Genomic DNA, 17,741 nt, shown 5'->3' with positions numbered 1-17,741 from the left:
TAGTCTGTCACTGAAATTCTTGCAATATGAAATTCATGCAATATGAAAAGTCCTTGCAACATGCTAAACTTCTACACTCTCAACAGCCAGCAAAAGTGAATGGTAAAATTGAGGTGTTGATTTCCACACACACACCCCTACCTGCCTTGGGAATGTTTGATTTTAAAATCTCTAGATTGAATAGGTATATACTAACTAGTATCTGGAAAATAACAAATCAAAACCATTCCTTCTCATTACAACTAGGTAAGACATATTCAGTGTTCAGTAATTCAATTTAATCTGAAATACCACAAAATTTAGACTTTAAATTCACGCACCTAGCATGCAAAATTGCCCAAACATACACAGCAAACCTCAGGTGTCCTCTCCAAACAAACAATTTAAGAGCATTATGAAATATTAATCTGTATTTATAGAACCTATGCTGTATTTCATTTCACAAATAGGCTGGTACAAAGTCCAGTGGTATCTACTCTGCTCTGGGACAGAAGCTCTACATCCAATCAAGGGTGGAATACACAACACATGGTAACTATTAAAATGTAATTCCATTTGACCCCTTTTTAAACTTATACATACAGGCAAATGAAAACAGTGAAAGACAATGTTTTCATCACACTAATATATAGTCTTACATAAAGACTATTTAATTTTTCTGCCCATTGAAAATTTTATTGTGTGGAAGATCTGACACCACAGAGAACACAGCTCTTGCCTTTGGCATCTAGTTTATCTGGCCTAAGAAGCTTTCAATCTTGCTTTGAGGTGGAGTATTTTTACTATCACTTCCTGCCATGCAATATTAACCTGCAAAGTCAAGTGTCTGCTTTTCTATGTATACATACATATATAAAAAGCTGTCTTATAAAAGAATCATTTTAAGTGAGACAACAAACAAAACTGGAATTCCAATCAAATGTCTTTCAGCATTTGAAAAACTTCATTGGCAGGTAGATTCATAGAGAAAAATTGATCCAAAGCAATGCATGATACTATGCATCAGAAAAAGATTAAGTGCATGACTGAAAACTTGGGGTTTTAGCTTGCAACTAAAACCAGTGCAAATATAACTTTCTAATAAGCAACTACACTGATTTCTGCAGAAATAATTTCAAAATAAATGTTAGTCACTGGCATGTTTCTCACATCAGTGAATATATTTATGCTTTATCACAGTGCAACCCATGCACTTATCTTTAAAAAAAGCAGAAAAAGTAATATCAATTCATAATACATTTACAGTAACTATGGCTAGAGACATGCATTTAAAACTCGTAATTAAATTAATACAATTCCCAGTGAAGAAGTCTCAACTATATAATTTCTAAGGATAGACAGTAAACCTAGAAAAGTTTCAGCCATCTCCTACAGCAGGCTGGATATATTCTACATCCTTTTCCCTGCCTTTCTTTTTCCCTTCTTAACGTAAGAGAGCAGAACTTAACACAGAACTAGTATGTTAACTAAAAATCACAGTTGGGGTTTGTTGTCCTGTTTTTTGTTTTCTGCTCTGAGAAGAAAAAGGTTTTACAGTGGGTACCCCAAAGATAAAAATATTTTGGGAAGAGGTTTAAGGATACCGTGCTTGCCCTAAATGCAAAATATTTAAAACTCAACATAACACATGGCAAATGTTTAGGTCTGGATTTAAAAAAAAAAAAAAAAATGGAGTTTTCATCTTTTACCTCCTGTATATCCTGGCTTTTTGGCATAAATTTCAGCCACATCTGAACCAAAAATACAGAAAAAAGGGAGTTAAAACCAAAGAACTTCAGTAAAAATCACATTTTGCCTTTCCTAAAGTTTCCCTTCTGTTTCCTAAAAACTGAAATGCACTTAAATGCAAAGTCCTGGCTTCAGTGAACCACATATCCCTGTAAAAGGAATTCAGAATTCAGTCTGAAATGAAGAGAGAGTCAGAGCTTTGCACATTACAGCTGTTATTATTTGGGTAGGGCAGGAGGAGAAAAATCAAGTAGTAATTCTACATAAAGTCAAAGTGTTAAGGTAACATTAAACACTTGGGGAAAGAAGATGAAAAAAAGTGCATGTGTTATTTGCTTATTATTATTACACATTTTACAATAATGACTACTTGTATATTTATGATGGAGTTTACAGGGTAACCATAATGTTCAGCAGCAAAACTTTTAAATCTGATTCTTATAAATAAAATATTATATAAGGAATATAATGGATAAAAGTACTGTTTTATATTTAATTATCTAATTTTTTTTAAATTCTACAAAAAGGAAATAGATTTCACATACCTTTGAAATATTACTTGATCGACTTGTGGAACGCCCTGGGGATTTGTCATTCTGGAAAACAAAATTAAAAGATGAAAAAAAGTTATGTCATTTGTATTTTACCTAATCTTTTCTGTGACTGTGATTGCACAGAGATTATCTTCCTCTATTTTTCTTCACTTTGGCTACTGACTGTACAATAGAAGACAGTTCAAGAAATAAGCCATCACAATAGTCTTGTAAATTACATGAGTAAAAGTTTTTAAATGTTCTGTAAGAAATTAATGCTAGCATTAAATTACTCTCCGTTTATTTTGCTGGTTTTTTTTAGAAAAAACATTGCAAGTCAAAGATCAAGGAATCATCAGAGCTTCTCATGAAAACTGGTACTTAGGTATGAAAACAAATGTTCAATGACAAAAACTTCCCAGTCACACTGAACATATTCCTGCTTTAAAAAAAAAGTAGAATTCATCCTCTAGGAAAATTAGCAGTACTAGATGACTTCCTGGAAAGATATCTTCTGAGAAAAATAAATTGTGACCATGCAGAGATGCAGTTCAGTTTAACATCCACTCCTCCATCCCCTCTCACACATACATAACTGCACACATACACAAACCAACACCACAGGCTGAAGTGCATTAATAAAGTTTATGTCAAGGAGCTACATTTCTGTAGCACAGGGTCACTGTGGGGCTTTTTCTAGAAATCCAAAGGAGGGAGTGGAGAAGGGGTTCAAAATTTTTTCAGTATTTACACTTCCCTAGCAATTGATTCAGCTTTCATTTACACTGAAAAGGTAAGATATTTCAGAAACACGGTTCATCCCCTTAGGGAGCATGTATCTTAAGAGAATCATGAAAATATTTTTCTCAGCAGTTGAGAACGTAGGTTCAAACACTCAAGTGAAACATTCAAGTCAACAAGACTGATTTTTACCTAGAAGGAGTTGACCTAGACATCATGTGTGTAAGTCTGTCAGATAACCTACTTGGAGGAACGGGGTGTTGAAACCCAAAGCAGAGCTTTTGCTTCTGCAGCTTTATTTGCAATCCATGCATCATGCAAACACATACATGCACACGTCCACAAGAGGCTTTCAACCTGACTATGATCCATCTCTCCTCAACCTATATTCAATAAAACTACAGAAAAATACAGAAGGTGCCAGCTACCAAAGGGTAAATTTCCTCCTCCATTAATGCTTGTCTAGTCTAGAAATTAGTATTTCCCCAGTATTTTGTGGCATAGAACAGTTTTGTGATGGCAAAAAAAGACCAAAAAGAAACCTTAGGCAATTTGACAGCAAACATTTAGGAAACAAACCTTTTATTTATCATTTTTGTATTAAGAAAGCCATTTTGATCTCAACCCCAGTAAGCACATCCATATGAAAAAATAGTTTTAAAACTACTTCTTGTTTCATATAGCTATCTTTCTTCCTCCAGAATGTATACAGGTGGCTTATTCCATCCCACAGTGCCATCATTTTTTTTTGTATTGCAAATTTAAATATCCTGAACTATCTTTCTACTCTGTCTTCACAGTAGCACAATGGAACATCTGTCATCAAAATCAAGCATCACTGAGCTCCCAGACCACACATGCACTAGAATACATTTTATTCTATCATGGAAACTAAATCTCAGGACTTAACTACATTCAGGTTTGTCACTCTTTTTAATTTTTTTTTTTATTATTTTTTTATTTTATTTTATTTTATTTTATTTTCAACAATTTAGAAAAAATGAATTCTTCAAGTCATGCATTCATTTTTACATTCTGTCCTTGAGGGTGGGCCCACTTTGAACAAGGATGTGGAGTAGATAATCCTTTCTGACCTAAAGTATGCTGTGATTCAAATATTACTTCTGTGATATATTATCCACTGTAGCTTTGGAAATAAATTCGTAATTGCTTATCCTTTCTCAACGACATTAAATATATACAGTTTTGAATGTCTGCATTTAGATCCATAGAAAATACACTTTGGATATTCTGGGTACATCATTCAGAGGAGCTCTGCTTTGACCTCAAAATAATAGAAGTTATGGACCCATGAAATTAGTTGCCATTTTGTGGTTAGAAATTATGAACAGGGATCACAGCTGAGAAACTCTCTGCTAAAAGCATGCAGCCTTTATTGTCCATCCCTTGGACTTAAAAAATACATTGTATTTTCTGACAGTGTAGTGAACCCTGGACCTCTAACTTTTCTTTCAACAATCCATCATTCAAGATTCATTTTCAAAATCTGTTTCTTGACAACATCTCTCCAGGCTTTTTACATGATTCATTCTTCTCTCTGGCACATTATCTCCTTCACTTGGGTTACAACAAGATTCTGACTCTCCAACTGAAAATTCACAGCATCCACAGTCTGTAAAGTACTGCTCATACACTGAATCGTCTAAACTGAGAGAAAGAGCGCTGTCTCAACAGTTTTTTGGAAAACACAAAGAAATAAATTTAATCATCATTACTGGGTTCAGGTATTTCATGGTGATTTATCCTGAAAACAATATAGAACAAAAAGTGTTGCACTAAATTACAGTACATAAATCAAATACAGAATTCTTCACTGAAGTTCCTATTCAAGTTGCCTGACTATTCATACAACAAAAGAACAGAATAGAAAAGTTATCTCCAATAAAATTCTTAAACTGTTTCATCTGGTCAACAAAACAGCAAACAGCTGCTCCTCCCTAGACTCCTCCTGGATGGGCATTAGCTTTTTGGATTGTCTTACAAAGACCACATTGAAATTCCTCTCCTTGTTACCAGATGTCCTGCACCACCTGTACTCATCTCTTCTATCCTACGCTACATCCTGCAAACACTCATCAGGTATCTTTTCTAAAATGCAACAGCAGAAAAGTAAGTTCCTCAAACTATTCTAATATCAAGAAAAATCAGTCTGTGTTTGTAAATTTCCTAAGAATTAGGTTTTACCAAGATCATTGTTCTGGTTTAGGGCAAATTTGGGAGGAAACCTCTGAATGGGGTTCCTCTGGAGGGCAAACCCAAATGGCCCCTCCCCCACCAGCCAGTCTGGGGAAAGAATTTCCTCGGAGAAAACTGGAAAAAACTATTTATTTAACAAACAAACTGCCCACAAGCATAAGGAATGAATAATATGAAACAATAAAACTCTCGCTGCTCCGAAGGGAGATGGCAGAACTGAGAGAAGTCCTTGCCCTGAGTTAACTCAGCTCTCTCAGCTCTATCAGTACCAGTCCCTTCAGCACTGGAAAATGCCGAGATCCAGCCCTGGGGGGCCACAGGTGCAGCTCCTGGGGCTCCTCTGGGTTTTTCAGTCCAGAGCAGATTTAAACAGTCCCAAGAAAAAGGGGAAAAAAAACCCCACAAAAACAAACAAACAACAACAACAACAACAACAACAACAACAACAACAACAACAGTCCAGGAAGCTTCTTTGCCTCAGCTAGCTAGACTAACCCAAAGAGGAAAAAAACTCTCTGGCCACTGTCTGTGCATCCAATGAACACACAGTCCCAAGGATGAAGAAAAAAAGATGCAGAGGAGTGAACAGTATTTTCCAAAACAAACTGCACATTTCTTCTTTCCCTGCTCACTCTCAGAACCAGTCTTAAAGGTACAGAACACACAGCACACACAGAACAGATGACTGGGGATACAGGCATCATAGTCACCCTAGGACAATCACTTACAAGGATATAATTGAAAATGTAAATCAGCCTCCAATATAAATTCTGTGAGGAAGACAAGGAAGAATACCATAAAATTCCAAATTAGACTAGGTTTTTGAAGTGGCATTATTTTCAGGGACCATCTTACATCTAAATTCATTCAACTTTCTAATACTTAGATAAAGCTTTTATTTTTTCTTTCTTTCAATTTGGAAATGTGGCTTGCACTGCTTACAAACAGATTTTTGTTTTTAAAGCAAGATAATAAAACTGACTGGGCAGAGGAAGAGGTTAGTAATAACAAATTTCTAAAATACTGCTGTGAACAGTTCAGTCTCTCATTATAAAGAGGAAAGTAGGAAATTAGCTAGTTGCTTTCTGGCTCATATATAAATATTCATATGCACGGTTAACGATTTAAAGTCTTGCTGGGCAGCACAGCACATTTTAAACTAATCCATTTGTCTGGTTTCTTTCCCTAGCTGCTCCTTGTTTTGCCTTTGAGGATCACTGGGGCCGACCCAAGTACCTTGCTAATGGGTTGCACTTCATGTCTCTGAAGTGAGCACAAAAGCATCAAGAATTAATCAGAATATCTCAGTTCACAGGAGAATCTTAAGCAACAGCTTCTGTCATACAAATACAACCAACTCACCCCACTAAAAAAAAAAAGGTTACGAAATATTTTGTCTAAGATTTCTTTTTTGTGGACTCTAATCTTTGCACCGCAGTGGTGCCATGTGCAGCTTCACACATCTGCTCACAGTCCTCAGCCTTGGAGTTCCACTCATGACTGTAATTACAGATATTCATCTGTAAGTCATGTCACAAAAATAAATGCCTCCTAAAGGTAAGCACAACACAGGCCAAACAAACACAGTTCTGCTGCCTGAAGTGCCTTTCTACACAGTACCCTCTCACTGGATCTGCACAGGAGCCTCCTCTCAGCACTTTTTCATTTCTAGAATTCTGAATAGGAGCAGAAACTGCTTTCCCTTTATGGCCTGAGCTATTGCATACATAGATGATATCGAGTAGGAATACCGACTGCTGAAAGAGCAGGAACTGACATTATTAAAACTGATGTACGGACTGCATACACTTATTTCAATATCTCAACATGAAAGAAAAAAATCACAAACCAGGTAACATTTGCTTTAACTTTTAAACAAAAACTCCAATGTCCATAATTATCTAAGACATAAACACACTGTAATTACTGGGCATCATGCATAATTTTACTGGAACCCAGAATTTTTTCAATATGACAGAACTGCTAGATTCAAAGTGCCAAGTGACAGCAAAAAAAGTTCACTGCAAATATTAAAGACTGTGATACAGATGCAACCTTTAATTAAAAGAACAAAGTACAGACAACATCAACTATTAATAAAATTAAATATCAACAAAATACACAGAATATTACCATTTGCATTATTCATATATACTGTATCACATATATAAATAAAACACTTAAAAATACATAACTATCTCTTGATCTAGTTGTACGAATAGATCTGTAAATGTATTTACTGTCTACTAGTTCTCTGCTACAGCAAGTAGCCAGAGCCAGGATAATGCTGTCTCCCATGGTGTGGCTATTGCTACATTACTCAAAAACTGTTTCAGTTTCTTGTGTTGGGGTCTACATTTTTAAAACAAATACAAGCATAGTACTGCTTATTTAAAATTATTTATGCCAAGAAGATAATGACAATGTTACTCCTGACAGAGCATACCCCCTGCCTCTTGGCCAGTTTGGACTTGGACAGCCTTTTCTCCAAGGGAAAGGAGAGGGGGGAAATCAGTTGCTTGTGATAATATCCTAACAAACTCAGAGTAACTGGCAATTCCTAAACAGGTTTGATGTGGGGAATTTATGTTCTGAAAGGAAGTCAAAGCAGATTTAAGCTCTAAAATAATACTGAGAAAAAAGCCTACCATCAGCTGACAGTTGTGTTTTATTTTTCATGCAATTATTGTCTGTGCATATTTTATCTATTCTTTTCCATGCTTTCAAATATTCAACAGGCAGACATATAATTCCTCTTATAAATTAATCATACTACTAAATTGCCAAATAAAATAATATTGGTCAAATCTATATTTGAAAATGTAAGAAAATTTATCTCCCTTTGTAAACAAATAATTTGCTTATTCTAAGGCATTTTTACTTCATTATGAAGTTCAATATTAATGTCAAATAACCTACAAGGTGACTAGAGGAAAGGCAGAAGGAGAAGATAAATCTAGACTGGAGGTCTCTTGTAAAGCACAACTGTGCAAAAGCAGCTAATTATCACAAAAAGGGTTCTGAGGATGCTGAAGCATTTCAAATGCCATTCTGACTGTTATCTGTGGAAACAGACTACATATTCCAGTGTGACATTAAAAAAAATAGTTTAATTACCTTAGAAGTTGTATATTTGCTACATTTATAGATGGGTAGGAGAGTACATAGTAATGATCAAGGAACCTACCTGTTCATGGCCTATTGGGTAACTTTACTTACGAATAATGCGCAGGAGCTTTACTTGTCGTCACTTATTGTGCAACAAAGAAATCCCTATTGCCAGATTTGCAGCACGTAAAAGTGTAAAAATTTTATATTGGTACTTCCATAGTAATAAGGTTCCGAGTTAAACATTTTAGTAAGTTATATTCTTTTTCATTATTTTATCCTCTAAACAAAAATACACAATGCCACCAACTGCATGGCACAGACATATTGCTGTAACTTATGGCTGCTTCTTGCCCTGGTGCCTCTAATGTGCTAGATTCCTATCTCCATATCAGTCTCAGTGTGTTAGGCTTTTTTTCAGGGTAAGCTGTTAATAAGCATGATAAATACATCAGAATCTGATCCACCATCCTTTTGAGTTGAAAATGCTAATTACACTTTAATGAGCCTCAGGGCACTTTCCATCACAGGCCAAGATGAGTCAATAGCATGCTTCCTGTTAAGGCTTTCACAGTGATGCTTTTACCTGCAATTACATGCATATCTTCCATGACACAACATTCAGTTACTTTCCTGATGTTGCACAGATATCCAAGGTCAAAGCTGTCTTCAAATGGGAACAAATGCACCATTACAAAATAAAAGGATAAACACAGCACTGAATCAGTCTTGAAACAAAGTACAGGCATGCACAGAATACAGTCAGAAAACCCTATACTGAACACACTAAACACTCACCTGATGTGAAATCCACTTCTCAGATCACAAAAAGGGGCAGATTTTAATTTGTTCTACCATATGTAGCAAAAATGAAAAGTTCCTAGAAATCCTCGCCAAAATTACAAATTAAATAACCACGAAACTGGGAATTTGTTCAACACAAATCAGTTAACAGACAATGTGTGTCACGTAGCTGCCCTTGACTGATCGTGAGGTAAGAATCTAGTCAGAGGCTTTTATTGGAAAATTATTTTTGCCAGTGCCTGTTACAAATGAGAATGACGTTTGTGCTGGTTTTGGCAGGGATCATTTTCTTCACAGTAGCTGGCATGGGACTGAGTTTTGGACTGTTCTGGAAAGAGTATTGATAATTCAGGTACATTTTGGTTGTTCATGGAAACAAGTGCCAGTAAGAAGTAGCAGTATTTGCATTATTCAACACAATGCATCTCAATCTGACAAATGTCTCCATTTAGCTCTACTATGAGGTGAAACTCTGTGTTGCTAAGGACAGACTTGGGCAATAAGCAGGACACTGCTGAGTGGCAGCAGCCTGGTCACAGTGGATCTTTCCACTTCCTTGGTCTAGGGCTGAACAACATCAACAACACATCACACTGAACCTACTGACACAGAAGTTTGTGGCACTCCTCTTGTTTTAAAAAAAAATCCTATAGCACCCAGCTCGCTTCCAAATGACACAATCTATCAGAGACTACAGACAACAATAACCCAACTAGTTTCTAGGTTAGCATACTCTAAACCCCCCATAGCTGCATGTGATTGTTTTCATTCTTTAAATAGATGTCAATTTTTCATACACCACTAGTTTCACTCACTGAATCCAACAGCTGGCTGACAATACTTTAACCTTAAGTAAAATCACAAGCATCTAACCCAAGGTTGTTTATGATTAGGCATTCTAAAATATTTAGTATGCAAAAAAGACACATCTAAAATAGTATCTGCCTTTGTTGACTCAGGAACTGTGTGGTGAACACCATGCATTAAGCATAACACTGCATAAAAAAATCTAGTAAAAATAGATGCCCACGGTCTTCAGATTATAGCTTGAACACCTGTTTTATCCAAAACTGACCACATAGCTAAAAATAAAAGTGTGCAAAGACAGATACTGGACAAGTGAAACTTTCCATTACTTTTTTGATTAAAAAGTCACAGGGAAAAAGCAAGGAAGACTCTAACTTAAAAATCAATAAACTGCTAGTTAGTACTCTAATGATAAACCCTAATCTAATGATTACCAAGATGTATGGAATACTGTTCACAAACGGTACTACTAAATAAAAATGCAGAGGTATAATATTAAATACAACTGATGAAAATATTATGAAAATAAATTAATATTTTTTAAAAGACAAATATAAGGGAAAATAAATGGAATGAAAAATAAACATGGGAAAATGTTTCCCCTGTTTTGTCAAAATATGGAACCATATAGAGTTTTCTCTACTCCTCTTACAAACGTTTTCTCTATGCATATAGGGCATTTTAAAAAGCTTGCTTTTAAACACAAAACAGAAACCTACAGGGAAGGTGAGCAATTGCATGAATTCATCACCGTTAAGTTTTTCACCAAGGAACTGTGCACTTACTGGCACTCAATACAAGGCTCCAACTTCTCTGACACATCTTGTAGATTTACTTGTCACATTTAGAAACACAGCTTGGCCTCCAAACATCTGATAAATGTTCTTCTTTTCCACTGCTATTTGCCAAGTTACTTCTCTTCAGCAAAACCACAGAGTTTTTAGTTATTATTGTACCAATGTCTAACTGCACCCAGTTTAATTTCCACCATCTCACTATGTTAATCAGAGCACTTCAGCTAAAACAGGTAAGCCATTGATTTTAAGATAGATTCCCACATGTCAAAACCACCTTCTGCTACTTGTTTGCTCATTTTTAAATTACTTTGCAATTATAAGCAACCTACATGATTGCAGAAACACTTATTTTACATTTACTTAATACTGGAAACATGCTACAGAGATTTTGTGATTGGTTGTGGCTGATAAAGATACTTTACCCTGAAAAACTGAAAATGCTTTATACTTCTTTTTCTTGACATTTCTCAGCTACAGAAAATGAAGAAAAAACACAACTTCCTTTTTTTTTTTTTTTCTCCTCTAAAATACAAAAGCAATTAACAGCCTGCAGGCTTTAATTTGTCAATCAGTTTTTTTAATATAAGACTAGCAGTCCATCTTCAATTTTATTACTTCTGGACAGATGCAAATTGTCACTGTATGTCAACCAAGACATGTCCCTGTACATAACTTGGTTTCAGATATGAAATAAAGCAACTCTTTAATTACCACTTATTTTCACACCATATTACTCTTCTTAAATGGGTTTGACATATTGAACAAGAAAGTGAAGTAGAATCCTCCTCACTTTGACATCAAACTATCATTTTGTCTCTCTCTGAGATGAACAGAAATGCAACACAGTAAATTTCACTGTAGCACACTAAAATCAAATGGGTCTATTATTTACACATTACTACCTTTTACAGATGATGTATTTAGGCGTTTCCATCCTTAATCAATAAAGATCTGTCTTTTCATTCTGTCTTGTACAACATGACAGTACTTCAGTACACTGTAACCATCAGTCTACTCTGTGGATTTAGTGGGAATTAGTTGGATTTACTGTGGGAATTGCGCAGGAGAAACAAAAACATTCTCAGGAGGTTCAAAACAACTTTTTGTTGCCAAATTTAGACCATTCTGATGGAAAAAGGCACTTCCACCTAGTTGTTTTGAGCCAATCAACTGTTCCTCCAGTTTCCTACATACACTAGGCACTGTATTTATTTTCCTAACCTCCCAGTACAAGACACAACTTTGCTTTTCCATAAGATTCAGTCAATCTGAAGTGAAGGCTTCTAATTGCCATGCTGAAGTGATAATGTTTGTTCCATTTTCAGTCTGAATGCTCTCAAACATGTAGTCTCTGCAGTTCTCTACTGTAAGAATACTCTTGGTGGTCAGTAAAAATTTCAGCAAAGAGTTTTAAACCCTTTACAAGAAAGTAGACATGGTATGTGGCCCATGTAATCTGATTTTATTTCACAGTATGGTATGAATTCCAATTTATCTTTGTTAAGCATGAAAAATGCAGATTTTTAAATTGAAAAGATCAACTAACACATTTCAGAAGCTGGGATTCAGGGATCACTTTGATGTCTGTGTTTTTGTGACCTCCTGGATTCCAATCAATTAGTACCAGGGATGAAAGCCTCTGGGTGGTCAAGTATTTTCTAACAGCCAAGTGTTTATCAAAAGATAAAAGTTTAATTAAATACACAAAGGCAAAGTGCCTTAAATACAATAGAGCTATAAAAAAATTACTTGATTATGTTCTGTATGTTCAATATCAGCCCTTTCATACCTGTGATCTAATAAAGTTTTATGCCTTTATGTTGTGCATTGGTGGCCAGGATTTCCACTTCTGAATGTGGACAAAAAATCATAAATGTTACCAGCTGAGTAATTTATTTTGTACCAGCAGGCCCTGTAAATCTTGGTGCTATGAGCTTGGCATGTCTGAAACCTTAAAAACATAATCTGAAAATAAAAAAAAAATAAGAACATGAGGAAATTTTATGCCAGTTGAATCCAAGATGTACATAGATTGCACAGATATAATCATTAGCAACTTTCCTATTTCTTCTGGAAATCCCTAAATTCATCTTCATGTGAGATCAGGTCAATAAATAATTAAGCAGATTTTGGTTTGTCATTTAATATAATTAATTTAGTTATTATCTACTTTGTAATTTTCAACATAAATGTGAACATTGCAACTCACGTCTCTTTATCCATCAAAGCAAAATATAAACTTTAGGGCCTGAATGACAAAATTTCCATACTATTATTTTCAGCAAAGCTCTATATAGAGGCTCCTGGAGTAATACATGTATTCACAGTAAAAGGTGGAGAAAACTTGAAAAAAAAAAAATCTTCAATTTAAAATGTCTCTCTACAGTCACTTCTCTGCTTTAAAACTAACACTGAAGTTAACTCAAATCTTCTTTCTATGTGCTTCAATCCATCCTTCATGAAAGGCAGAATCATGGAATTGTTTAGGTTTGAAGAGACCTCTAAATTCATCAAGTCAATTGTTAAACCAGCAGTGCCAGATCTCCCACTAAACCACAAGCACCACACCCACATCCCTTTTAAATTACTCCAGGGATGGTAACTCAAACACTTCCCCAGACAGCCTGTTCTAATGCTTGACCCTTGTTTCAGTTACCTCTAGTATATTTTAGGACAGCATTTTTTCCCCCTCTGCTTTCTGAAATATTTATTATATTCATTAATGAAAGTGTGCTGTGGAAATTACAAATAAGTTTGGCTTATTCTTAGAACTCACAAGCCCTAACTAATACTATATATTCATTTATTGAGTCAGGGGATGGAAGAAAATGATTATACAAAAGATTTGTTTGGTTCTTCTCCTTTATAGCTACCTTAATGTTTAATTAAAAGGCTGAAAGTTGGTTCTATTTTCCACATAAAATAATGCAAGTAAAAAGAAGTGAGGAACACAGAAAACACCTGTTGTTAGCAAACTTGTCAAGCAAGTTATACATATTCATGAGAGATTTCTACAGACAGATATGACCTACATTTAGATTCAAATATGTGCTGAGAGATGGGCACGTACAGCACAGCATTTACTGATTACTTCTTCTCAGCAGATTTTGTGTTATAAACAGAAATCTCTTAGATGTAAAGAGGAACACCAAGGGGCTAAGGAGGAGGAAGGTTGGGGAAAACAGATAATAATGATACTGCCCTGGTGTAGAAAAAAGAGAAGATTTTACTGGTAAGAGCACAGTTTCTGATTCTAGATGTGACAAATGAATGGACAGAAAAGTAAGATGAAAATATAAGAAGTGGCTGTGCCAAGAAATCCGATTAACTTTAATGCAGAGACTTTGCAGACAGTTATTAATTCCTCCCAGTCAGACCTCCATGCCTAATAAAAAAGTCCCTGGCACAATTAGGACAGACAATAATTCAAACTCTCCCAAGGTGCCTATAAATAACTACTTAACAGAATATGGAATAGACTACATTTGTTTTATTAATATCTGTTAATTACTGCACAGAATTTAGACTAATGTGTTGGGAGTAACATTCTGACACTGTAATTGACTTGAGTATTTGCCCACAATATTCTATGTATTTATGTGTGTTTGTCTTCAGGACTGAAGCTGCTAAAAATGTCACTGAAATTATCCAGTCTCTTATTCATGAAACATTTTAATTACTACCTTACACTCTTCATTTTTTCCATTACTGCAGGCAATAATGAAGCATGTGTGATTTCATTCTATTCTTTTCTGTGCTTTCTCACCGAAGAATCCTGCCTTGCTTAGTCACTACACAAAGTAAAATAACATTACACCCAAATCTCTAGTGTCATTTTCTAAATATAATACTTCCTCACATTTCAATAGATCTCACTGTAATAAATGCTGTAGATTTTCAATCTTCAGCACATTTCCAGATTTCCAGCAGTCTATGTTCAAGCACAGTTTTACCATTTTAAGAAAATATACAGTATTTTGCCACTTGTATCTGAAGCAGGTATTTAACTGGTGACTAACTTAGAGTCAAATGGAGCCTTTTCCACTGAAGATGTGGCTCATTCATCTAAGGTAGTGGTGCATAATTTGCAATCTGATACCTTTTATCTGATATCTGATACTCAGCACCATGATACCTTTTGGATATTTGGAAACCTCACCTCCCAACACTGGCAAACATTGGCTTATACAAATATAAACATGCAGATGGTATTCAGGTGATTCTCTTTTAGGGCTAAAAAAACACTTTTAGCTCCAAATGAACTTTTTTCCCTTGCACATAAAGAATAATCTTGCCAATTATTACTCCAAACAAGCAAAACAAAGCTTTCACAATGTGAGATTCTAGAGAAGAAATTACTATAGAGAAGGGCCTCAGAGGAAGGATTAAGGATTCAGTTTTAGGTCCTGAAATTTTTATTAAGCATTTAACTGATTAGAAATTAGGAGTGATCAAGCAGAAAACAAAGTAAAGAGATTAAGTCTATATTTGTTTTTCTTTACTTGCTTCCAGAGTTGAGTTTCTTTAAAAATAGCAACAAAATCTAATTCCAAAACAAACAAGTTTTAACTTAGAAAGGCCATGGAAAACTACAACAATGAGCTAGAAAAGAGGACAGGTTAGAGAAAATGTCAATAGAGAATCAGACAGTTTCAGTATCTTCTTTGCTGTTCCTATTTCACAATTCAGACAAAGTATGAAAATATAACTTCGATATTCTGCTTTCAATTTACCTTAGCCCTTTCCAAGCTCAGCTTGTGCTTCACCACTTCAGTAACACACTTCTCCTTTTGTGTGATTCAGAACAGTGATAATGTTTCTGGATGCCAATGATCCGCTACTCCAATGTGACTCCCAGTAGTATTTAAAACATACGGCTTCTTGAGTATACTTCAAATATGTGTCCTGGTTGGAAGGTTAATTAAACTATGATTCTATCTGTTTTTTCCAGTTGTAAAGGTCAGTATCCAGATTGAACCTACACTGAAATGAAATTAACCTTTTGCATTCAAAGAAAATAAATGTGCTAAAACCACTGAACTGTGATACACCCAAGCACTACAGGACATAACTCAGCTTACTCATCCATATTAGAGACAAACTAAGGAGGAAAGATAAGGACAAACTGACAGAACTTCTTAAAATCATGCCAATTAGCAGGATGATGACTATAACCTCATACTGTGATTACATGGAGAAACTCTACTAGTGATAAAAGACAAAAATACAATCCCAAATAACAGCTCCAATACGATTTTGCTTTTAAAATTAATGCACACATGGTCTAGTTGGACAGGACAGTGGAAGCCCCTTCCCATTATTTGCAAAAAGACAGTCACAACTACAATCCCTGTGAATATGAACGTCTCAGCCATTAAATTCTGTCAGCCTGCACTACTCACAGCGAGTATGAAGTGAGATCACTTCCCTCCCTGCATTATGCTTCAGGGAAATTGGATTAAAATATGCTCAGAAGGCTCAGATAAAAGCAGAAGATTAAATGCTACACAGGTAAAATACGTTAAGCCTCTGTGATGTAAAGGATCTATATTGTGTAAGGAGATCCATGTGGGAGAGAAGTCATGTAATGTCCCAGCTCTCCTCATACAACAGATAAGACCATCTCCCTGGGGTCACTCTCTGACTATGATATGTTCCTATGGTGCAACTGGCCTCTGCAAGTAACTGGAAAGAAGAAATAGTGCAGCTGGATTTTCTTCCCTTCTCAAGTCTGCATTTGAGCAGCTCAGTAAGAATCTCTACACTGTAAGGAGAGAACAAGTGAGTTTCGCTCCTAATTGCAGAAATGTTAGGGAATACTTCCAGTAAAGAACACTTCACATGGCTTTGTTGTCAGTCCCTCCGTTGTGTCATAGCAAAAACTAGTACCAGGGGCCTGTATCAGCTATAGGATGTGAAAGATCCAAGGAAGAAATCCCCATCCTACCTCTGAGATGCTAAGAATCTATTGTTCCACTTTAAACATAAAAAGAAAAGATACTTTTACACCACTCCAAATCACTTCTGCAATGCACTCCTGCTCTTTGAGTGCCCTCGTGGATGCAGCTTTGAGTTCACATTTACATCAGCTTCTCAGTTCACTTTTACAGTGCAATTCTCCAAGGGCTACAGTTGGTACAAGTTCTTTTGTGGTGCTAAGAATCTGTGACATGGAATTGGGGCAGTGAATGCAAAGCTGTGTTTTTACAAGTACTTACTGGAATCTGAGAATAGCTACTGGGATATTAATAACTTCCCCTGCATCCTAAAATATGTTCTAACACCTGTAGTTTATTTACCTATTTAACAGAGTCAAACACTTACCTGATAATCCACTAAGGTGCTCCCTTTACTGGCACCAAATCAGGCATCTGAGTTGCGCACTTATCTCCGTGATAAGAAGCTTGAATATTTGGCAATTAAAAACACTCTGGTAAATTAAGGTCAATTTACTCTCCTCTTTTACTCTTACTTTAAAAGCATAAAGCATACTTTAAAAAGCATAAAGACTAAATAATGACAAATACAATAAATGGTTCACGATATTTTTAACAATGAAAATAACACCAAAAAAATTTCAGTTATTTCAATGAATTATGACAAGACTCATATTTATTAAAATATACACTTAAAATCTGTCAGCCCTGATGTAACAACTGCTGTACAGAAATTCCAATATACAATACAGTGTATGTCTACTTAGGGTAGACAAAAAAAAAATAAACAAAAAAGGTGGCTTCCTCTCCAAGGTTCTTTGCCTTTCCCTTAGTCTTGCCTTCACCAATTCATCTTGGCCACCATGAAAAACTATTTTCTTGCTACCATAAACCATCTGTTGCCTTTTCCTCTATTATGCTCTAAGCTTCCTATGAAACAGTTTATCAATTAAGCTAATCAAGAAAATCCTAGTTTCATCCTATTCTGAACAGATTTATCTTTGTTGTTGGAGGTGAGCAAGGTTTTTTCACCATAGTATGCTTTGAAAAACTTTATTGAATACATCAGT

The 17,741-nt window shown here is 35.5% G+C and overlaps 1 protein-coding gene across 1 annotated transcript in view; it reads right to left on the bottom strand.

Annotated features, from left to right (window-relative positions):
* Window positions 1-17,741, bottom strand: part of MARCHF1 (membrane associated ring-CH-type finger 1) — an 88,561-nt gene that overhangs the window by 44,734 nt on the left and 26,086 nt on the right. Inside the window, exon 2 of the mRNA XM_083861849.1 lies at window positions 2,274-2,324. Within this exon, the coding sequence (XP_083717975.1) occupies window positions 2,274-2,324 (51 nt within the window). The remainder of the gene's footprint in view (window positions 1-2,273; window positions 2,325-17,741) is intronic.

Source organism: Zosterops lateralis (genome assembly GCF_965231275.1).
Source record: "Zosterops lateralis genome assembly, chromosome: 5".
NCBI classification, from domain to species: Eukaryota; Metazoa; Chordata; class Aves; order Passeriformes; family Zosteropidae; genus Zosterops; species Zosterops lateralis.
The sequence above is the reverse complement of the archived record's forward strand: the minus strand, read 5'-3'. Positions and strand labels throughout refer to the sequence as shown.